At 42.2% G+C, this 23,969-nt stretch overlaps 3 protein-coding genes across 9 annotated transcripts; 1 reads left to right on the top strand and 2 right to left on the bottom strand.

Moving 5' to 3' along the window:
* Positions 1-810: 810 nt before the first annotated feature.
* LOC121305627 (cornifelin-like) lies at positions 811-7,829 on the bottom strand. Its single transcript, XM_041237318.1, has 4 exons — positions 7,701-7,829; positions 5,567-5,700; positions 4,894-5,033; positions 811-2,176 (listed from the first exon to the last, which is right to left on the bottom strand). The coding sequence occupies exons 2-4, from the start codon at positions 5,691-5,693 to the stop codon at positions 2,039-2,041; spliced, it is 405 nt and encodes a 134-aa protein (XP_041093252.1). The 5' UTR covers positions 5,694-5,700; positions 7,701-7,829; the 3' UTR covers positions 811-2,038.
* A 2,149-nt stretch (positions 7,830-9,978) lies between these two features.
* Positions 9,979-13,302, bottom strand: LOC121305731 (cornifelin homolog A-like). The gene is made up of 3 exons (XM_041237474.1): positions 13,188-13,302; positions 12,221-12,357; positions 9,979-10,367 (listed from the first exon to the last, which is right to left on the bottom strand). Exons 1-3 carry the CDS (start codon positions 13,300-13,302, stop codon positions 10,248-10,250), a joined length of 372 nt encoding a protein of 123 aa, XP_041093408.1. The 3' UTR covers positions 9,979-10,247.
* Positions 13,253-23,731, top strand: LOC121305730. Of its 7 annotated transcripts, none has more exons than XM_041237469.1 (8): positions 13,253-13,341; positions 19,073-19,261; positions 19,812-19,959; positions 20,072-20,182; positions 20,794-20,883; positions 21,897-22,067; positions 23,091-23,213; positions 23,413-23,731. In XM_041237469.1, the coding sequence occupies exons 3-8, from the start codon at positions 19,819-19,821 to the stop codon at positions 23,455-23,457; spliced, it is 681 nt and encodes a 226-aa protein (XP_041093403.1). In that variant the 5' UTR covers positions 13,253-13,341; positions 19,073-19,261; positions 19,812-19,818; the 3' UTR covers positions 23,458-23,731. The 7 variants fall into 7 exon arrangements, with proteins under 7 accessions (XP_041093403.1, XP_041093405.1, XP_041093400.1 ...); XM_041237471.1 differs by lacking the exon at positions 13,253-13,341 and adding an exon at positions 16,424-16,527 and having other exon boundaries at positions 19,817-19,959; XM_041237466.1 differs by lacking the exon at positions 13,253-13,341 and adding an exon at positions 16,425-16,527.
* The last annotated feature ends 238 nt before the right edge of the window (positions 23,732-23,969 follow it).

Genomic DNA, 23,969 nt, shown 5'->3' with positions numbered 1-23,969 from the left:
AATGACACCTGTTCGCGCAATCAAGTTCCCCGTTCTCAAAGAATACCGTTCTGGACACATCGAGGCCAGAAACTCCGGGGAAAGAAGGGGAACTGTGTGTGTGTGTGTGTGTGTGTGTGTTCTTTGAATCATTTTATTCTGTACAGTTCTGTACATCTATAATCCAGCAGATCTCTCTCTTTTCCAGTGCCACTAACTATCGCCAGTGCAGATCAAGACTGACAATTGCATTCCGTCTAAGATTAATTAGCGAAGCTTCAAAACCATAAGATCTTTAGCAGTACAAAAAAATAAATAAATAAAATTACCTAAGCTTTTAAATTCAAGAATGAGATGGGCATGAGTAACTGTACAACACTGATCTCTGCCTGCTTTGTCAGGTGTGTGCGTGTTCGTGTGCGTGTGTGTAACGGGCGCTCTTGTGTGGAGGCTGAGTTATTCCCCTTGGCCGTGCTTCTGTCCTGTTAACGAGAATTTTTTTTTAATGAAATGCAAAACCATCCCATCGGGTTCTGAAATGAAAACTCATTTGAACACAGACTCGCATGTGCTCCACTGTTTGGACTGCCTGCTGTGATCCTGGTTTCTGGAGCCGGTTCCCTTAAGACCTGGGTTTAGCCCTTTGGATCTTTATCGGACTCTCCCGTTCTAGTTGAGTTGCTCCTGCCACAGACCCATGTGCAGTGTGCTTGATCAAAGCGTCTGTTATGTTGGGCAGGTTGAGCGTCTGCAGCATCGTGGCGGGTCACCAGAGATCGCTGAGAATGACACCGTTTTGAGCAGAGTACAAAGAAAAAAATGAAATCCAAACACGGTTCAAAACATTTCTTTTTATTTGGTTGCTGCAATATTTAGACACTGCGCAAGCATAGGAAAGTATTTCTGCTCCTCTATAGAAACGATATTTCACAGCACCATGAGCTAGCTAATATATTATGCAATTACTTGCTGTTTCATTGAAAGGGTTCTAACCAAGACAATTCCTGGGTGCCTCTATTGAAGATTTATTGCTTGTTTGTAATGCATGTTTTATGATGCAGTCCAGATGTGCAGATTTTATAATGCAACACAGTGGAGAGTAAAGGTTCCTGCAACCAAACCTACAGCCCAGGGTGTGCTGAGAGAAACCAGTAGATTCAAATCTATTGAAAAATACAGTACAAGTGGTGACGGGTGATGTCGATGCAAATGAGAAGGACATTGATTTTTATTGTTATCAAGGATTGCGCAGATATTACTAATTTAAGTAATTTGTAATGTGTTCCTTTCACAGCAAGAAAAGCTGATTGCCCTTATCTGTGCAACTGAGTGCCAAATTAATGAATTTCTTCACTGGATAATTTAAAAGTTGCTTACAAGAACATTTGTCCTTTCAGCCTGGGTGGTGACAATAATACTGACGTAGAACATGTCGCCAAACTGACCCCTGATTTGTCCCCTTTCTGTAGACCTGGCTTAAGCCAGTCACAGCCAGTGGTGTTGTATACTGGGATATGTAGTTTTTGAGGTTAGCTATGGACTACAATCCCACAGTTCAGTGCGCACAGAGCTGCATTTCTGAGGTAACAAAGTGAAATGAAAAATGATCTTGGATAATGTGAGTGGTTTGGTTAGTCTGATCACGGCAGGATCTCTCTTAAGTCACACTGCCAGACTGGTACAGATTGGTGCTCGTTAACTGTGGACGAGGGAAACCGAGGGAAGGCTTCGTTTTTGTGTTGAGTAATCAACACCATTGATTTAATTCCCACTTAACAACCTGAAACTTCTAAAAGGGAATGACTCACAAAATCGGACTACCTGTTATGGTTACACCTTAAATTCTTGCATGCCTGTTACAAAACTATAGTAAAAAAAAATATGTTTATCAAAAAGAAATATATATTTATTTTCTTGCTGCCAGGCTGTGCCGTGAATATAGACACTTCCATGCAAAATCGCAGAGGAAGCTGCTGCTGCTGCTTCTTCTGCTTGTGCGGTGAGCTCAGGGGGTTCCTGCACGGCTCCCAGCCCGCTCCCCCTGCTCTGATCCTGGGCTCTAGTACTGGGTCACCTGGGTATAATTGCAGGTGCTGACAGCAGTGACACCCTTGCGCTTCTTGATCTCTCGAGCCGTCTGACACACTGTCAAAGCGTAGCACCAGCACAACATGCAGCAGTCATCTAGGATGGAGCCCTGGAAGGAGAAGACAGACAGGGTCAAGCAGAGCAGCGTTTGGGCTCTAGTGCCTTCATCAGTGTTACTGAAACTAAACTGAGTCAAGCAGACCAGCGTTTGGGCTCTAGTGCCTTCATCAGTGTTACTGAAACTAAACTGAGTCAAGCAGAGCAGCGTTTGGGCTCTAGTGCCTTCATCAGTGTTACTGAAACTAAACTGAGTCAAGCAGAGCAGCGTTTGGGCTCTAGTGCCTTCATCAGCGTTATTGAAACTAAATTGAGTCAAGCAGAGCAGTGTTTATACTGAGCACCAAAAGAAACTTATCACTTATATTTGAGCATCAAAAGAAACCTAACACTTATATTTGCATAAAATTCACTAGATGTGATCGAAAAATGACAAGCTCCGTTTTAGCAGGCGCAGTGACTTTTTACTGTGCTGATTAACAGTTGGCATCACGAACATGCTGCAGAATGATCTGTCGCTCTCGGGCAGGTGTTGTGACTCTTGGTCTCCCGGTTGGTGGCCCGTCATTGGCAGAGTGGGTCAGGTGTGAAATCGCTGGCTGTGAGCACCCAAGACGGAGAGCCACAGCCCGCTGCCCCAGTCCAGCCTCCAGCATGCCGATCGCACGAAGGCGCTGCTCTCTTGACAGACGTGGCATATTGTTATTTTTCTGTGATTTGCTTTATTGCTTTTATTCAAGCTTGCAATTCAACAGCTGAAATCACTCCTTATCCAGCGTCCAATCAACTGTGTCACTAATTAGGTGATCTAGTGCATCTGCTTCAGTCACAGTCACTCAAGCATGTCATGGGCAAGGATGAATGAACGAGTGATTAAAAAGAAACCCAAAATACACCCATTCACTATATACACCCAGTCACTATTTTTTACAAATAAATGTGTTATAATAGTGATAAGTTTAATTTGATGCTCTGTATGTGTGTGTGTGTGTGTTACATGGACTTAGCAGTTTAACACAGAACTAAAAAGACACAGTATTTGAGAAATCGTCGATGCGGTGTATTGCACGCCCCTGGTCTGTTTGGTTCGTGTGGTTTTTGGTGGCGTGAGACTCGCAATTTCAGTGGTCAGTTTTGCCCCAGAAACAAGCATTCAAAATAGGTCACCATAGGATTGCGAGCATTAAATGTCACTATATACAACCAGTCACTACATACACCCAGTCACTACATACACCCATATATATACCCCCAGTCACTACATACACCCAGTCACTATATACACCCAGTCACTACATACACCCAGTCACTATATACACCCAGTCACATACACCCAGTCACTACAGTCACTATATACCCAGTCACTACATACACCCAGTCACTATATACACCCAGTCACTACATACACCCAGTCACTACATACACCCAGTCACTACATACACCCAGTCACTATATACACCCAGTCACTACATACACCCAGTCACTATATACACCCAGTCACTATATACACCCAGTCACTACATACACCCAGTCACTACATACACCCAGTCACTATATACACTACTATATACACCCAGTCACTATATACACCCAGTCACTATATACACCCATCACTATATACACCCAGTCACTATATACACCATGCACACCCATCACTATATACACCCAGTCACTATATATGCACCCCCAGTCACAGTCACTATATACATACACCCAGTCACTACATACACCCAGTACACCCAGTCACTATATACAGCATGCACACCCAGTCACTACATACACCCAGTCACTACATACATGCACACCCCCAGTCACTACATACACCCAGTCACTATATACACCCAGTCACTATATACAACCAGTCACTATATACACCCAGTCACTATATACAACCCAGTCACTATATACACCCAGTCACTACATACACCCAGTCACTATATACACCCAGTCACTATACAGCATACACCCAGTCACTATATACACCCAGTCACTATATACACAACCAGTCACACCCCCAGTCACTATATACACCCAGTCACTATATACACCCAGTCACACACCCAGTCACTATATACACCCAGTCACTATATACAACCAGTCACACACCCAGTCACTATATACACCCAGTCACAGTCACTACATACACCCAGTCACTACATATACACCCAGTCATACACCCAGTCACTACATACACCCAGTCACTATATACACCCAGTCACTATATACACCCAGTCACTACATACACCCAGTCACTACATACACCCAGTCACTACATACAGCATGCACCCCCAGTCACTACATACACCCAGTCACTATACAGCATACACCCAGTCACTATATACACCCAGTCACTATATACAACCAGTCACTACATACACCCAGTCACTACACCCAGTATACACTATGCACCAGTCACTACATACACCCAGTCACTATATACAACCAGTCACTATATACACCCAGTCACTATATACAGCATGCACCCCCAGTCACTACATACACCCAGTCACTATATACACCCAGTCACTATATACACCCAGTCACTATATACACCCAGTCACTATATACAACCAGTCACTACATACACCCAGTCACTATATACAACCAGTCACACATACACCCAGTCATGCACCCCCAGTCACGATATACACCCAGTCACTATATACACCCAGTCACTACATACAACCAGTCACTACATACACCCAGTCACTACATACAGCATGCACCCCCAGTCTCAGTATTCTCTATTTTCCCAATGGGATATGACACCTGGATCTTGTATCTCTCCCTCACTCCAGTCCTCATAACCAGGGAGGTGGCGGGGACGAGCAGAGGCAGGCAGCAGCACTCCCCGAACTCAGATGCAGTGTGACACTCCAGGCAAGGGAGACACCAGAACCCACAGCAGCCTGGGTCAGAACACAGCAAACCACACGATGAGATACAGAACACAAACCCACATTGAAATACAGACACAAAGCCACACTGGAATACAGAACACAAACCCACATTGAAATACAGACACAGATAATGCAGTCAAACTAGGGGTGCTTCTGTCTAATGTTTATAACATATGGGGAGTGTATGTAACCAACCAAAAACGACATCATAACAACTTATCCATTACTGGACCATGCATCTGTGTATAATCATGGGCAAAATTCTCTGAATCGTTTGTATTTATTCTTGATTGATTCGTTGTGATAAGTTATCTTAATAACAAGCTATTTGCAAACTCCAGTGAAGGTATAGCGACTTTGTAAGTTGATTTCTGTCAATAAGAACCTGACAGGGTCATTTCATTTAAGGTAGGCTGCGGCGAATCACTTGCTAATTTCTTGACTTACTGTCAGTTTACGGTCTCCGTACGGATGAAAGAAAAAAAAAAAAAAGTATCTTCAAAGAGATTTTGAAATGACTGAGCGGAGAAGTTTTGACTTACAGATCGTCATGTCGTCACAGCAGTCGCACGTTCCAGAGCTCCAGTGTGATGGCATTTGCACGGAGATGACTTGCTGCCTTACTGTCATTGCCTGGGGCTGTGCCATTACCACGTGTGGAGCTGCCATGATGACTCTAAACAAGCAACCAGGAGAGATGAGAACATTTACACCCCGGGGTAGAACATTTTCTTCTGTTATTTTACTCTTTCATTATTCTGGTCACATTGGAAATATGAAAACAGTGCTCCAAGGACAAAAACATAGGGCCAGTAGCAGCGGCCCATTATAACCAATACAGAACGCATGTGGACCCGCCATGTGATGACGCATTTATCCCCCCTTAGACTCCTTGCTGACTAAATATCTAGGTACCCCCGAGGGAGTAAATGCGGTAAAACGAAATTAGTTTTTTTTTTTAAAAAACCGGTTCATTGTTTACACACAAAAAAAACGCTTTCTCTGGCCTCAAACGTCCCGTTTCATTTGAACCAGGAGGATGGACTTGGGAATCCAAGCTCTTATTTAATTTGTGCGTTTGCTAACTGCAGTCGCGTTTTCAAATGTGTTTGCTTGGTGACGCGCCACCACGGCTGTCACTGTGGAGGACACCAGCGTCGCATCCTCGCTGCTGATGCTCCTGTAAAAATCCCGGAACGCGTAGAAGACACTTCTCTGCCGGTTTGCCGTGTAACACAGATGTGGAGGTTGGATAGTAAATACCAAGCGGTCATATAAATGCTGCAGCTATGGCTTGAAACCTCAGTGTGACCTCGGGAGAATGGCAGCTGTGCTGTACGATGCTGAACAACACGATTCTTAATAGCACGATTTATATATAATAATATCTATATGTATTTTATCAAGTAATCAAAGAAAGTACAAAGGTCTACCGGGAGCTAATTAATAATTCACGTTTTTCGTTAAGTATCTGGAAAACTACAAAGCGCTGTGTAATTCAATACATCAACGTGACGTTTTTCAGCAGGTACAAAATGCGTTCATTATATAGGGATGATGCAACACTTTTAACCATACAGTCTGTGCATCATGCCGTGCTAGTAGAAACTACACCTGTGTGCTTTTAAAATGCTTCACACCAGCTAACTAGAGCCGGCTAACATTGCACGATGTTTGCAATCGGGAGACGCAGCGCCACTCATAAGATTTCTCACTGCAGATCGGGAATTGCAAGCTGCAAACACCGCACGAGATACCTTGCGCTTACTTCCACTGCAGAATCGTAAACCTCATTCGGGAGAATCGTGGACTCAAGCGAGGAGGCGATCGCTGTTGTCTGTGAAAAGAAACCGCGGAGAAGATCCATTTGGACGCGCAATTGGCTTAATAGACGTGGCCAGTCCGGGCTGATGATGCAACTCGAGTGGAGCAGCAACCAAAAAAAAAAATCAAATCAGATCTGTTCAAAAAGCGCAACACACTCTTGCAGTACAAAATATTTATTAGATTAAAAGATTGGCGTGGGAGATTGGACGTCAAGTGATCTTCATCAGCATACCAAATTCTAATGAATAATTTAAAGACTTTTAAACTAATGAATATTTTGCACTACGAGTGTTGCGCTTTTGAACAGACTAGAATACAACTTTAAGACACACACACACACACACACACACACACACACACACACACACACACAACCGCAACCAGTACTTTTTTTGGGGGGTTTTTTTTTTTTGTTTTTTTTTGTTGCTTTGGTTTTTCACCTTTCCAATTTGTATTCTGAATATATTAGAAATACAAGCGTACATTAGGGGTTTGAAAGGGATATCGAATACGAGTGACAGTAGAAACTTATTGCCCGGAGAGCACACGCGTTAACAAGCTATAACAACTATTTACTTACCAGGTACCTTCAATGAGCGATCATGATAGGAAATGCCACTTATGTCAAAAAGAGGCACAACCTTTCTCGTCGTCGCTATTCATGCTAGCTTGTCCTATTGTCTGCTGGCAGCATTCCTCAAGTAATCGGTCCGTAGCACCGCACACACTTCATGAATTGCTTTGTCGGGGAATAAGGTTTTCTGACATGTCAGAAATGTGTCGGGAGATCGCAGACGTTATTAATGAGGCATCAGCAGAAATCGTGCGTTGTAAGCCCGGAGTCCTTACCTGTTCTTGCGTCTGTTCTCAGCTGGTTCTGCTTTATCTTGTACTGCGTTGCGAGACTGACTCTCACACGCCTGATACAGAGCTATACCGCTATGCCTCTCCGCGGGTTGCACGAAATGAAAGTAAGGTAAGTTTCGTTTCAAAGTTTTAGAAATGTGGGGGGGGGGGCTGCAAGATTAAAATAACAGAGCGCCCTGCTGGTGGTCAGCAGAAAATTGCAACTTTGGGTCTGTTGTTAAAATGACAGGTCTTTCGCTTGACTATACAGGGAAATGATCCTGAACGGCGAGAAACCCAGAAGAAGAAACCTCAAAAGATAACAATTGATGAAGCAGGGATTTTAGATTTCTAGATTTTCTTCTTCTTCTTCTTCTTCTTCTTATTATTATTATTCGCTGCCTATATTAAGTAGTAATAAGACTCCCGCTGTCTAGCAGCCAGCCCAGGTGATGTGAATATTTTCCGATCACAGTACACAATGCAAGACTCGCATAGTAACCATGCTTGTGCAGATATACCTGGCGGAATGTCAGAAGCTATAGGTGCACATCTCTCTGGTCAACTGTAAAACCGCCTTTTATAAAATAAAACAGCCATTCAGAATTATACAAAACCCTTATAGTAGAATATTAGTGCAAAAAAATCTTACCTCATATTAGCACTAGCAATATTAGCAATTGTGTGTGTGTGTGTGTGTGTGTGTGTGTGTGTATATATATATATATATATATATATATATATATTATATATATATATTTATATATTAGCATAGCAATAGTTTCAACAATAGAGCACCATCTTCAATAATGATGTTTAAAAGTGCTGATTACTTTAATACCCGCAATTAAAATGACTTGATAACCGCTCTTTATAAAGCACTACGGTTCTGATTTTTACACCTCAAGTGGTATTGAAACTGGGAACTGAGTTCCAGCTGTGCATTCCTGGTTTCGCTATATGCAAACCCAGTTCCTTCCGCCCCTCTTTCAGCCGATCTGCTTTAGATCAGTCGATTGAATGGGACGTTATCAAGCATATCAACCTACTAGCCTCCTAACCCTTGAATCCAACCCTAATCTCAACCGCTAACCCTAACTGTGTTTCTTTAAAGTATGTAGTACTATTATTTCAACGCAGCTTTTTAGCGCCCCCTGGCGTCCATTAAAAGCGCTTCGTCCCAAGCCTGCTCTTCTTGTCTGGGTGATGTTTTGCTCGATGACGTCACATGAATCGACTGTGCTCAATGAGAATGGCTGGCTCTCCCCGGTTTGAAGACCTGAGATTAGCTTGTTTGCGTTTTTCTGAACCCTTCAGTCCTGTGCTCAGTTGTTCACTCAACTGGCTGACATAACTCTGACGTTGCAAATGATTGACAGGTTTTTTTTTTCTTTTAATTTTTATTTATTCATTGATTATCAATGTTAAACACACATGTGCTTGGTGTTAGAGATATTGCACATTCCCAGTGACATCTACACCCAATCATCATTCAAAGATCTGCTGTAACACGAAACATCTGTATTTAATTAGTTAATTACCAAAGAGTAATTCTAATGGATACATTTCCCATCTAAACGAATCATTAACGTGGTTTAAAACATTCTTTTATTAAAATCAATGGACATCAATTTTAATCTGTCAACATTAAGCTATATAAAGATTACAGTATTTTCCTTCAGATCTATGTATCAAAGCAGATATATATATATATATATATATATATATATATATATATATATATATATATATATATATATATATATATATATCGTATGTTACAATGCAAAGGGTCCCCAAATTCACAACATTTCAATATTCTTTATATATCTGTTGAATTAACTTAAGTCCAATGTAGCAATATTCATGAACTAACTGTATTGACTTTCATAACCTTTGGAGTCATAAATATTGGGACCCTGTGCATTAACTAATTTAATTCACTAGATTTTTAACTAGCACTTGTTAATGAGTGTTCAGCACACTCCCAATAGGAATCATTGCTGTGTCAGTATAGAGCACCAAACAATATTCATAACACTTAATTAGATTGGGAAATGACACTGCTGCAAATAGAGGGTATGGGAAATTTTGGCAAAAACTTCAACGTAATATGTCAACCCTCACTGTGCCGCGGCAGAAGAAATGATATAGTCATATCCACAGTTCCAATCAGAAGGAAATTTGGAAGCAAATTAAAATTATTTCATCACCTCGGACAGCGCTGTGAAAACTGTGAAACCAGCCTGTCAAAACTCCACTGCATCCAAGCCTGCGCACAGATTCGGTGCACCAAACGCCACGAGAGAACGCGAGCAAGTGAAAAGCGATTCCGCAATACAATCCTCTTTTATTTTGCGATCAATTATTTACAATCACTTAGAAACGCATATATAATTTCCTGCTGCCAGGCTGTGCAGTGAATATAGACACTTCCGTAAAAAAATCGCAGAGGAAGCTGCTGCTGCTGCTTGTGCTTGTGGAGTGAGCTGAAAGGGTTCCTGCACGGCTCCCAGCCCGCTCCCCCTGCTCTGATCCTGGGCTCTAGTACTAAGCCATCAGGACCTGCACACCACCGCCAGCCTTGCGCTTCTTGATCTCTCGAGCCATCTGACACCAGATCAAAGGGTAGCACCAGCACAACATGCAGCAGTCATCAAGGATGGAGCCCTGGAAAGAGAAGACAGACAGGGTCAAGCATACAAACACCTAGCGCCTTCACCCGTGTTCTTGAAACTAGAAGAGACTGAGTCAAGCACACAAACACCTAGCGCCTTCACCCGTGTTCTTGAAACTAGAAGAGACTGAGTCAAGCATACAAACACCTAGCGCCTTCACCCGTGTTCTTGAAACTAGAAGAGACTGAGTCAAGCACACAAACACCTAGCGCCTTCACCCGTGTTCTTGAAACTAGAAGAGACAGAGTCAAGCACACAAACACCTAGCGCCTTCACCCGTGTTCTTGAAACTAGAAGAGACTGAGTCAAGCATACAAACACCTAGCGCCTTCACCCGTGTTCTTGAAACTAGAAGAGACTGAGTCAAGCACACAAACACCTAGCGCCTTCACCCTTGTTCTTGAAACTAGAAGAGACTGAGTCAAGCACACAAACACCTAGCGCCTTCACCCGTGTTCTTGAAACTAGAAGAGACTGAGTCAAGCACACAAACACCTAGCGCCTTCACCCGTGTTCTTGAAACTAGAAGAGACTGAGTCAAGCACACAAACACCTAGCGCCTTCACCCGTGTTCTTGAAACTAGAAGAGACTGAGCCAAGCACACAAACACCTAGCGCCTTCACCCTTGTTCTTGAAACTAGAAGAGACTGAGCCAAGCACACAAACACCTAGCGCCTTCACCCGTGTTCTTGAAACTAGAAGAGACTGAGTCAAGCACACAAACACCTAGCGCCTTCACCCGTGTTCTTGAAACTAGAAGAGACTGAGTCAAGCACACAAACACCTAGCGCCTTCACCCGTGTTCTTGAAACTAGAAGAGACTGAGTCAAGCACACAAACACCTAGCGCCTTCACCCGTGTTCTTGAAACTAGAAGAGACTGAGTCAAGCACACAAACACCTAGCGCCTTCACCCGTGTTCTTGAAACTAGAAGAGACTGAGTCAAGCACACAAACACCTAGCGCCTTCACCCGTGTTCTTGAAACTAGAAGAGACAGGGTCAAGCACACAAACACCTAGCGCCTTCACCCGTGTTCTTGAAACTAGAAGAGAGCAGACAAACGGCTTTGGGTGTTGTTTGCAAACAATTCTTTTTGCAGAACTCAAATACGAGTTCAGACGCTGCTCTGAATTTGTACGTGAACTGATGAGCATTGTTCCCTGCCATGTCTCATTTTGACCACTAGTCATTTTCACCACAAATGAACGGTCTATTATTATTTGATACATCGCGGTTAGAGGGTGCGTAGAGAGTTTCCGAGCGTTGCTGGGGAAACGAGAGAACGAAACAAACAAGCAAACAAATATAATAACATGTGAGATCTTTTGTAATGCCAGAGTGCCCCGTGTATATATACTGTGTGTATCGGTGAAATGTGAACCCCTTGATCGGTGTATTGTCAGAGAAACCGCTTATCCGTCCTGACGACAGTCAAGAGAAACAAACCATTAATGTGGTCGGTGCACCAAACAAAAAGTGTTCGCTGTTCTTTGATCATTTTGTTTTGAGTGAAAGGGCAACTCCTGAATTCTTTGTCAAAGAGCCCAGAATTAAAAGAAAGTGGTATCTTAGGGGTGTATTGCACGCCTCTGGTCTGTTTCGTTCGTGTGGTGTTTGGTGGGGTGAGACTAAATAGGTCACCATAGGATTGTGTGCATTAAAAAAAAAACAGCTGAATATGTATAAATGTCGTCTCAGCTCCTGGTTTTGATGTGTATTAACTGTGCAAGCGATGCTCCTTAAAGATGAATGTTAAAAAATGAATTGCTTTAAATAAAGCCTCTGTTTGCAGGCATTCAGATTGTCTTGCACTTCCATGGTGATCGTGTCACCGCTACGGTACCTGGATCCTGTATCTCTCCCTAATTCCAGTCCTCATAGCCACGGAGATGGGGCCCAGCAGAGGCAGGCAGCAGCACTCCCCGAACTCAGATGCAGTGTGACACTCCAGGCAAGGGAGACACCAGAACCCACAGCAGCCTGGGTCAGAACACAGCAAACCACACGATGAGATACAGAACACAAACCCACATTGAAATACAGACACAAAGCCACACTGGAATACAGAACACAAAGCCACACTGGAATACAGAACACAAAGCCACACTGGAAAACAGAACACAAAGCCACACTGGAATACAGAACACAAAGCCACACTGGAAAACAGAACACAAAGCCACACTGGAAAACAGAACACAAAGCCACACTGGAAAACAGAACACAAAGCCACACTGGAATACAGAACACAAAGCCACACTGGAAAACAGAACACAAAGCCACACTGGAATACAGAACACAAAGCCACACTGGAATACAGAACAGAATTGGATTTTTAAATAGCGGATGCAATCTTTTTTTTTTTTCCTTGTAGCAAAGTACCTCATTTTGACTCTTGCAACTGTTTTGCATTCTTACAGGTATACTTGACTCGTTATAGATACTTTTTATGCAAAACGCTTGCTGTAGTCAAAGCAAGTTACCGTATTTAGGTACTAATTTGCAACCCTAGGCTCCCGAGCAATGTCAACTGAAATGATTTGTCGAAATACACAAACACATCCTGATTGGACGTCACAGCTACGCTGAAGGCTTTTACAGAGGCATTCGCTTCAGCGTGGTCAGGAACATATACAATAAGAGCACTCAAATCGGACAACTCTGTCAAATGCGATTTCAATTAAGGTAGGCTGTGGTGAATCACTTGCTGTTTTCCTGACCTATTGTCAGCACCCCCCCACCCCCACCCCCGATGAAAAAGTTCTTCCAAGTGACTTTGAAATGACACAGTGGAGGGAGACGTTTTGACTTACAGATTGACATGTCTTCACAACAGTCACACATTTTGGAGCTCCAGTCAGTTGACAGTTGTGCCTGATTGACGGTCACTAGCTGGGGCTGTGTCATTATCACACGAGGAGCTGCCATGCTGACCCTAAACAAGCAAAAAGGGGAGACACTTTTCTGGTGAGTTAAGAGATTACTTTAGAACATTGTATGAGAAAAAACATCTCTTTACCTCTCTGTGCTTTACAATGCTTCCCTATGCTTTACCAGACCTCTCTGTGCTTTACAATGCTTCTCTGTGTTTTACCAGACCTCTCTGTGCTTTACAATGCTCCCCTATGCTTTACCAGACCTCTCTGTGCTTTACAATGCTTCCCTATGCTTTACCAGACCTCTCTGTGCTTTACAATGCTTGCCTATGCTTTACCAGACCTCTCTGTGCTTTACAATGCTTCCCTATGCTTTACCAGACCTCTCTGTGCTTTACAATGTTTCCCTATGCTTTACCAGACATCTATAAAAAAATGATTTAAAAGGACAGACCTCGATAAAAAATATTTGGGGTAAATTACTTTTTAAATCAAAATTTGCCACTTTTATAATTCTATCTGTGATGAAGAAATAAAAAAATAAAAACAACGAGAAGTTTATCTTTAAAACGTTTTACCTGGCTGAGGCTACTCAAAAAAAAAAAAGTAAAGTTTGTTAACGCTTCGCTATGATAATATTGATATAAATATGCGTTTAAAAGTCTTTTTATTCCCCCAAATACCTCGCAATAATATCACCCAAATATGTCTCATCTTGTTGTCTGTTTCTTTGTCTAAAGGCTAATATGATTACAAAAAAAAAAAAAATCCACACAAATCCACACATAACTGGGTCCGAGGGGAAAAAAAAAAAGACTACACTGCTTTAAAAATGGTATCAGAAAATGACCTTAGAAGCCCTTACCTGTCTCTGTGTTTGTTTGATATATTTCCCTGCGTTGGCAGAATGAATCAACAGAGCCGCTGTCACCGCTTTTAAACAGAAGCGGACCGTGTCTGCACGTCAACTGACAACACAAAGCAGAAAAACGAGTTTTGGAGGCGTTGAAAGTAAATACGTTTAGGTACCTCACCTTGAAAATCGAGCGATGCAACGCCTCCGCTCAACATGTTTCCTTCTCTATGCAAGTCAGGGTTGTTAAAATAGCAGAAAACACTAGAAGAGGCTTTGAGTATTATTGATGATGCTCATAATGCATCAGAGTAGAAAAATATATATATATATATATATATATATATATATATATATATATATATATATATATATATATATATATATATATATATACACACAGCTCTGGAAAAAAAAATTAAGAGACCACTGCAAAATTATCGGTTTCTCTGGTTTTACTATTTATAGGTATGTGTTTGGGTAAAATGAACATTTTTGTTTTATTCTATAAACTACTGACAACATTTCTCCCAAATTCCAAATAAAAATATTGTCATTTAGAGCATTTGTTTGCAGAAAATGACAACTGGTCAAAATAACAAAAAAGATGCAGTGTTGTCAGACCTCGAATAATGCAAAGAAAATAAGTCCATATTCATTTTTAAACAACGCAATACTAATGTTTTAACTTAGGAAGAGTTCAGAAATCAATATTTGGTGGAATAACCCTGATTTTCAATCACAGCTTTCATGCGTCTTGGCATGCTCTCCACCAGTCTTTCACATTGATGTTGGGTGACTTTATGCCACTCCTGGCACAAAAATTCAAGCAGCTCGGCTTTGTTTGATGGCTTGTGACCATCCATCTTCCTCTTGATCACATTCCAGAGGTTTTCAATGGGGTTCAGGTCTAGAGATTGGGCTGGCCATGACAGGGTCTTGATCTGGTGGTCCTCTATCCACACCTTGATTGACCTGGCTGTGTGGCATGGAGCATTGTCCTGCTGGAAAAACCAATCCTCAGAGTTGGGGAACATTGTCAGAGCAGAAGGAAGCAAGTTTTCTTCCAGGACAACCTTGTACTTGACTTGATTCATGCGTCCTTCACAAAGACAAATCTGCCCGATTCCAGCCTTGCTGAAGCACCCCCAGATGAGTCCAGTTTTCAGCTTTGCCCAACACCTGGTCATCTAATGGTTAGTCGGAGACCTGGAGAGGCCTACAAGCCACAGTGTCTCGCACCCACTGTGAAATGTGGTGGAGGATCGTGATGATCTGGGGGTGCTTCAGCAAGAGTGGAATCGGGCAGCCTTGGCATGAATCAAGTCAAGTACAAGGTTGTCCTGGAAGAAAACTTGCTTCCTTCTGCTCTGACAATGTTCCCCAACTCTGAGGATTGGTTTTTCCAGCAGGACAATGCTCCATGTCACACAGCCAGGTCAATCAAGGTGTGGATAGAGGACCACCAGATCAAGACCCTGTCATGGCCAGCCCAATTTACCATTAAAAGTATTTTCTGATCAAATCTTTATTATTATTATTATTATTATTATTATTATTATTTTTTTTTTTTTTTAAGATATAATAATATTTTGATATGCTGATACAGTATTGTTACTCCCATGCTCCATAGTCTTATGAAAAATAAATATTTTGAACACAACATTTGAACCGTAATACTGGGATCTATCTATCTATCAAAATCCGGACTAAATGCATATAAATGAGTGTTTTTATAAAAAGAAAGATGTGTCTGAGGTTTGGACAGTACAAGTAAAGTCATTGATGAAATAATCGGGTCCAGACAGTCACAGGTAAGAGAGCAGATCCCTCTTCACACAGAGAGGGCGAGGGTTCAAACCAGATTTAGAAAGTAAAGACAGAAGTCAACGTATTAGATGATGACGTGTTCATTGGCGGCTGTTTTTATTGAATGGAATGTTATCACAATGAAAAAAAAAAAAAAAAAAAAAAAAAATCTGACTTTCTTTCAATTCATTGTGACCCCGCCTGTTTGTTTATTCTGCAAGCGCGCCCCATCCCTGACTTTCTGGTTCAGAAAACAAGTTTGTCAGAAACTTCTTTGGAGGGTCAAAACCTGAACTTAAAAAGAATTAGAGAATGACATGACACAAGACTCCGGATGAATGTGGCAATGTGTGTGTGTGACACATACCCCCCCCCCCCCCCCGAGAGAGAAGTAATGTGAGCACGCAATGACTTTCCACGCGTTTCTAACGCGGGGTGACATCAATGAATAATTATGGCAAACCTTTACCGCGCAATTATCAAGTTTTTGATCTGCAATGATTACTGAATTTCTTCTTCTTCTTCTTGGGGATATTTGATTAATATTCTACTTCAGGGGGACCTTCAAGAATACACATCCCAATAACACGTCTTGTTAAACACACTGATTTCAAGGTAATTTTGAATTGCATAATTATACAGTATATTGATCTGGGTAGAGAACTTGTTAAGTATTTGGTTCATAATCGCTGAGAAATAATAACCCCCCCCCCCCCCCCCCCCCCCCCATCGGTCTGTTTGTTTGATATTAACCCAATATAATCAAGTTTTTCTTGTCAAATGTTTACTACACTGTAACGACAAACTTTAAACAGAACTTTTTTTGGGGGGGGGGGGGGGGGGGAATCAAGTGTTTTGATTGGTTGAGGGTGTCTGAACGATTTATAATGCTTTGATAATAACACGAGCACGACGACGCGTGATTATCTTGAACTAATCTAAATAGGTAAGTTTGATCTTTGTATTTTTTTAACGGATCATTTGAGCCTTTTCGTTTTATCATATAAAAGGGAAATCCCACCAACGCCAAACAATTATTCCTCTGTGTGTTACTGTGAGGAAATTATGGAAGTAAGTTCGTTTAAATTTGTCCAAAAAACAAAAACAAAAAAACAAATCACTTTGTAATCTTTAATAGGCAATGGTGTATATATTAATTTGTTATACATATTCTGCGTTGAACTGATTCATATAATTGTTGTTATATAATGTTTTTAAAGGTCAGCCGAGTTCTGTAAGGTGAACAGGGCGTGTGTAGCAAGCAGTATTACACTGGTGAGTTAATTACAGGTTAAGAGGTAGGGAAGGGACGGCTCTTAAACGTTATCAGCCCACACTTCATTTAGTTCGGGACAAACACCAATCAAGAAATGTTTTATTGTGGAGAATATGGAGTATGCAATTTTACAGAGAATTATGTTGCATATACGCTTTCACTTGGCATCAAACCTAAGTTGGTTTGAGGGCTCGCTGCCTGGCCGAGACGGAGACCCATCTGCCTTTTTTTTTTTGTTATATAGATTAAAGAATATCTTTTCAACGGGTGCTGGAATTTATTTATATGAAAATTTTACTGCTACTTTTCATTCTCAGGAAGCATTATTTGCCAAGCGACACGCTTTTTAGCGTTGGCAGGCCTGGGGTATGTCTGTGCGTTAGTTTCAACCTTTGATTATTTATTTTTTTTTGTCCTGTGAAGTTTTGATTGCTTACTGTCTTGAAGGTGCGCAGCAGAGCGATTGCTGCGGTTTTGCTGACCCCTGGTGGTCGGATCTTTGAAACGCAACGATATTGACACAGCAAGCCTCCAGTTCACGTGTGACTGTGCAGGTTTGCACTAAAATTCAGCACGCGTTAGCTTTCCGTTATTAAGTATTCTTGTGTAAACTCTATGGTTTTTTTTTGTTTGTTTGTTTTGTTTTGTTATTATGAAGGGAAATGTGAATGTAAAATATAATATTATAATTATTATCTTTAAACATTCAATTATTCTACTTCTCAAAGAAAAAAGCAATGATTTTTTTTTACTTTGATATCAGTGGCACTGAAACAATTTTTAAAGTAGGAAAAGCTGCAAGCCCTGTATATGATGGAAACCATGCAAAGCCAAGGGGGTGCCAGTGCACCCCTAGTTCCAGCGCCCTGGCGTGATATTCCAATTCTGCTTCATTGTTTCAAATTCAGGTGTTTCACACAACGAAAGGAAAAAAAAATGAACTAGTGAAAGAAAGTCAATGAAACGGGGAAATTAGAAAGAGGGGAAAGAGTAAAAGAAAGGACAAAGGAAGGAAAGGGTAAAGAAATAGAGACGGAAAGAAACAAAAACAAGAGGGGGAAGAGTAAAAAAGGAGAAGAAATTACTTAACTACATATATTTTTATGATACAACTGAAAATGTATTTAGAAAATGTATATAGAAATATAAAAGTATATTTTTAATATAACATAGGAAAACATATTTTGACCTGTATATATTTCAGTATAATGAAACATATGTAAACATATTTTCCCAATGTATTGCAACATATTTTATTTCCATAAAGTCAGTACTATCTAGTATGATGTGAACATTAATGACCATGAAGTGACAGAACTGAATAGTATAGAGTTAAAAAAGAGTCTCCTTCAGCAACATGACTAGGAAACCCATTCCATCCCCTCACCCCTCTCTGTGTGAAGAAGAGTCTCCTTCAACATGACTAGGGAACCTATTCCATCCCCTCACCACTCTCTGTGTGAAGAAGAGTCTCCTTCAGCAACATGACTAGGTAACCCATTCCATCCCCTCACCACTCTCTGTGTGAAGAAGAGTCTCCTTCAACAACATGACTAGGTAACCCATTCCATCCCCTCACCGCTCTCTGTGTGAAGAAGAGTATCCTTCAACAACATGACTAGGTAACCCATTCCATCCCCTCACCACTCTCTGTGTGAAGAAGAGTCTCCTTCAGCAACATGACTAGGGAACCCATTCCATCCCCTCACCGCTCTCTGTGTGAAGAAGTGTCTCCTTCCCTCTGTCCTGAGTCTATCTCCACTTAATTTCCAGCTGTGTCCTCTGGTCCCGGTTTCTGTGCTTCTCTTAAAGTATTGTTTCAGGTTTATTATGTTAATTCCTATTAAGATACATTTCAGTAAAGTCACCCTTCATTCTTCTTAGTTTTAGGTTCAACATTCAACTTCAGTGCTAGCACCCCAAGAGTTAACAACAATGAAACCGGACACCAAAGCAGCTCCACTTTTTTTCTACATTTGACATTTCCTGTGCAAAGAGAAGCAGAGACTGGCAGAACCAGGGACAAAACAGCAGACAAACTTCAAGAAGAAAAAGTAGGAACGCGGACTCTTGGTGAGTTGAGAATGTTGGATACTGTCTTTCACTGCAGATGCCTGTCTCTGTTACCGCAGGATCAGGGTGCAGATAAGGGGAGAGGGGAACTCAGTCTGCACACTTTCTGTCAGTATTATCTGTCAGTACGGACTTCTCCCTGATAAGAAGACTGCACACGCCCCAAACGTACTGTTTTCTGAAACTTGCGTTTCAAAATGAATTCTGTTCTACACATACACACAAAACAAGAGCTCTACCAAAAACAAACAACATTATTATTATTATTATTATTATTATTATTATTATTATTGTTATGAAAATGATTGGTTCTCCAAACCCTAGTGGCTATTTGTCAAACAACAATGTTTTTTTGATTTGAATTGTTCCACCCCCACACCCACACACACTGTCCCGAAGGACAAATTGAAACGGGCAACAGATGTACTACAGACGCAATAAACTTTGAACAAACACCCCATTCGATGTGTTTAGCACGAAGCCTGCATGTGTATTGCCATCCTGTGAGCCGAATACTTCAAGCAGTATTTACTGCGTGTTTTATTCCCAGCGCAGCGATGGATCAGCCCCACGACACTCAGCTCTCCTCCCCCCTCAGACCCAGTGTGAGGGAAGAAGGGCCCGCTGTCACCATCCACTTTGAGAAGGCCCAAAACCGAATCCAGAAGTTCAGAGAAGGACATCCTGGACCTCTGGGGGTGAGTGGACTCTACAGAGAGACACAACACATATTTTGCTTTCTGGTACAAGTTTGTTCCCTACCGGTACACCCCATTGTAATTCTCCGTTGTTTTTTTTTTTGGTTTTCAGGTAACTCAGATTATGCTTGGCCTGTTTAACTTTGGATTCATTATCATTTTGACAGTACAGTTCCAAAAGCCCTCTGAGGATATATGGTTTCACATTACAGCTGCATTTCTGGTTAGTGATTTTTTTTTCTGTCTAATTCTCGTTATTCACTTCATTTTGTTATCAGACTCATCTGTGGAATTAAAGAGAAGGTTGGAGAATGATGTGCCTGGTGCTGTCCTTACTGCCCTGCAATGTCCTCTACTGTCCTGTGCTGTCCCTACTGTCCTTTTCTGTCCAGTGCAGTTCTCTAGTGTCCTGTACTGTCCCATTCTGCACAAAGAATACCTTCGACATGCAGTATAGTCTGATATGTATTTAGTCCTCTGTTTCATTGTAAAACACTGAACTCAATCAGGCAGCTCTTCACTCCAGCGAAATCCAGAAAAGTAGACAAAATGCGCCTGCTTGGACAGTGTATTTTGGGAAGGCAACCCATTACAGAACGGCTTGCCATTACAGGCCCGAACTGACTTGAAACTGACCAAGTGCTCCTCCCCACCCCTGCAGGTCTGAGCTGGACCGGTCTCAGACTGATCTGAGGGGTAGTGTGGACATGCAGACTGAACACAGCGTTACACTACATCTTCACAGGGCTGTATATATATATATAACTTGCCTGTTTGTAGATACCTCATCATTATATGTCTGGTGCCTTTATTCCCCCTGTGGTGTTTCTGTAGATTACAGGTGACGTGCTTGATTCTTCTCTTCAGGTGCTGATCGCTGGGGCTTTGGCAATAGCTTGTGATAAAACCCTTCGTCTCCCTCTCGTAAGTCTTGTTTGTATGTCAGTCTGATATTAAAGTGTCACTGAGCAGACTGTCGGGTTTAAAACACAGTATGTTACTTTCCCTAACGCTCTGCTTTGAGGCGCGCATTCCTGCAGTGTCTTTTTCAGCAGAATCGCGATTGTTATGATATTTGTGTTGATGTATCCCTGGAAAGCTGCAGTTTTACACACAAAGCGCAAAATTAACAAAATTAACAAAAACAAACAGAAACAAATAAACAGAGCATCAGAGCCAAAAATAAAAGGATTAAACAAAACAAAACAGGCTGGCCATCGCCTGCAATATAAAGATGCAAACTGGTACAAACAACACAACACAACACAGCACAACACAACACAGCACAGCACAACACAACACAGCACAACACAACACAACACAACACAGCACAACACAACACAGCACAACACAACACAGCACAGCACAGCACAGCACAACACAGCACAGCACAGCACAGCACAGCACAACACAGCACAGCACAGCACAGCACAGCACAACACAGCACAGCACAGCACAACACAGCACAACACAACACAGCACAGCACAACACAGCACAACACAACACAACACAACACAGCACAACACAGCACAGCACAACACAACACAACACAACACAGCACAGCACAGCTCAGCACAACACAACTCACACTCACACACTCACTCACAGCAGGGTGTAGTTAGATCTTGCCAGCAGAGTTTCCAGAGCACTTTGTCAGTATAAAGGGTTCATGACGATGGGTTCACAGACTCATACAAGCTCCCTTTAGGGTATGTTTAATGTTGTCAATACCAGTTCCCATGACGACCGGATAAGCAGTTATGAGAGATTGGAAGATGTGAAGTGTGCAGTACCTCCCCTGCCGTATCTCCCCTTCACTGAGGGGTGCATCCACAGCGGGGATCACCAAACTGGGGCTCTGGGGTGCCTATGGGTTTAGAGCTGCTTGAACGTCACTGTGTGAGCCTCACTTGCCTGTTTGTTTGTATCGTTTCAGATCAAGGCTTGTCTTGGCATGGAAGTTCTGGGATCTGCTTACATTTGTTTTATTTTATTTTTTTTTGGCTCATTCACTGTGGTGAATTACCCAGATTATCAAGCTTATTGCGAGTACCACTTTGAGAATGAGACACACAGCCAAGAATTGAGACTGTGTCAGAAGTATGAGGCAAGTGTTCTTTTATTTGATGGTGTAAGTCTCACCCAGATTGTCTGCTGAACCCTCTCGAAACTAACCAGCAGGTCGGCTTTACAATTTCCTCTTAACATTTCAATTATTTTTTTATTTTACCTTAGAACTTGTAGTAATTTTTTTTGTATTAAGACATTGAAAAAGAACTACAGTCAAAGTGTTCTTTATATTAGCTTCCTAACTTTTCGGTAACCATTCTCTCCAGTTGCCCCTCACACTGTTTTCCATTCTTTCAAATGATAACAGGGTAATACTTAGTTCATAGTCTGAAGCAACTGAGTTTGTATTTCTTTTAAAACAGCAACCTTGTCCCTGAGGGTCTCCCCTGGTAAAGGCACGGCCGCGTGGTGTGCAGGGGGGAGTCGCACAGTCAGGGGAGCGCAGGGGTCCCCGAGGGTCTCCCCTGGTAAAGGCACGGCCGCGTGGTGTGCAGGGGGGAGTCACACAGTCAGGGGAGCGCAGGGGTCCCTGAGGGTCTCCCCTGGTAAAGGCACGGCCGCGTGGTGTGCAGGGGGGGAGTCACACAGTCAGGGGAGCGCAGGGGTCCCTGAGGGTCTCCCCTGGTAAAGGCACGGCCGCGTGGTGTGCAGGGGGGAGTCACACAGTCAGGGGAGCGCAGGGGTCCCTGAGGGTCTCCCCTGGTAAAGGCACAACCGCGTGGTGTGCAGGGGGGAGTCACACAGTCAGGGGAGCGCAGGGGTGTGGGGAATTGAGCTGTGTGGGGAATTGCTGTGGTGACGGATCATAATTGGACATTCGAAATTGAGGAGATAATTGGGCACTCTAATTTAAAACAAAAGAATACAAAAAACTACAACCTTCACAGTAAATAGAAAACATATGGAATTATTATCACTTTATATCACATTAATATTATGGGTGACTGTGAGATTTCATTTGAACCTGACCAGTGCCCTCATTAAGATTTTCAAGTTGGAACTCTTATGTCAGGGCTCTGTGTGTTCTCTTTGATTATATATCGTTTTCTTTTCTCAACAGATAGTTAAGAATTATGTTGTTATGGAGATGGATTTTGTGTTTCTTACGCAAGTTGCAGTCAGCATAACCATTGCTTCCTACTGCTGTAAAGCAGTCCAGTGCTGTGGTGCCCCCAGGAGCGTGGTGAGTCTGATCCCTTTCACTGCACTCTCATCCCTAAATTGTGTGACAACAACAACAAAAAAAAATCAGAGTGCAGGTCTAGATTTCCAAACTACACGTTTGAGAGCTACATAGCGAATGGAGGTGCACGACAGGGGCGTTGTTTGGTTTCTTACAACTCATTCAAGCACATTTGTTTTATCCAATTCTTTTGTTACAGCCCGTGATTTCTGTCCAGCAACCTTCTCAGCAAGCAGAGGGCTAAGCGTCCTCCTGCAATGCTGAACCTAAGAAGACAGCGGAAATGGAGACTACAACTGAGCAAACAAACATCCAGTTCCTATGTATTTTTTATTATAACCACCTATACCAGTATATTCATATTCAATGGAGTTAAATAGAGCAGGATGATTCATAAACAATATTATCATTGTATTCCAACATCCTGTATCTATAGTATTTAGAGAGAGTGGTGAGGGGATGGAATGGGTTCCCTAGTCATGTTGCTGAAGGAGACTCTTCTTCACACAGAGAGTGGTGAGGGGATGGAATGGGTTACCTAGTCATGTTGCTGAAGGAGACTCTTCTTCACACAGAGAGCGGTGAGGGGATGGAATGGGTTACCTAGTCATGTTGCTGAAGGAGACTCTTCTTCACACAAAGAGTGGTGAGGGGATGGAATGGGTTACCTAGTCATGTTGTTGAAGGAGACTCTTCTTCACACAGAGAGTGGTGAGGGGATGGAATGGGTTCCCTAGTCATGTTGCTGAAGGAGAC

This window comes from Polyodon spathula, chromosome 44, assembly GCF_017654505.1.
Source record: "Polyodon spathula isolate WHYD16114869_AA chromosome 44, ASM1765450v1, whole genome shotgun sequence".
Taxonomy (NCBI): Eukaryota; Metazoa; Chordata; class Actinopteri; order Acipenseriformes; family Polyodontidae; genus Polyodon; species Polyodon spathula.
The sequence above is the reverse complement of the archived record's forward strand: the minus strand, read 5'-3'. Positions and strand labels throughout refer to the sequence as shown.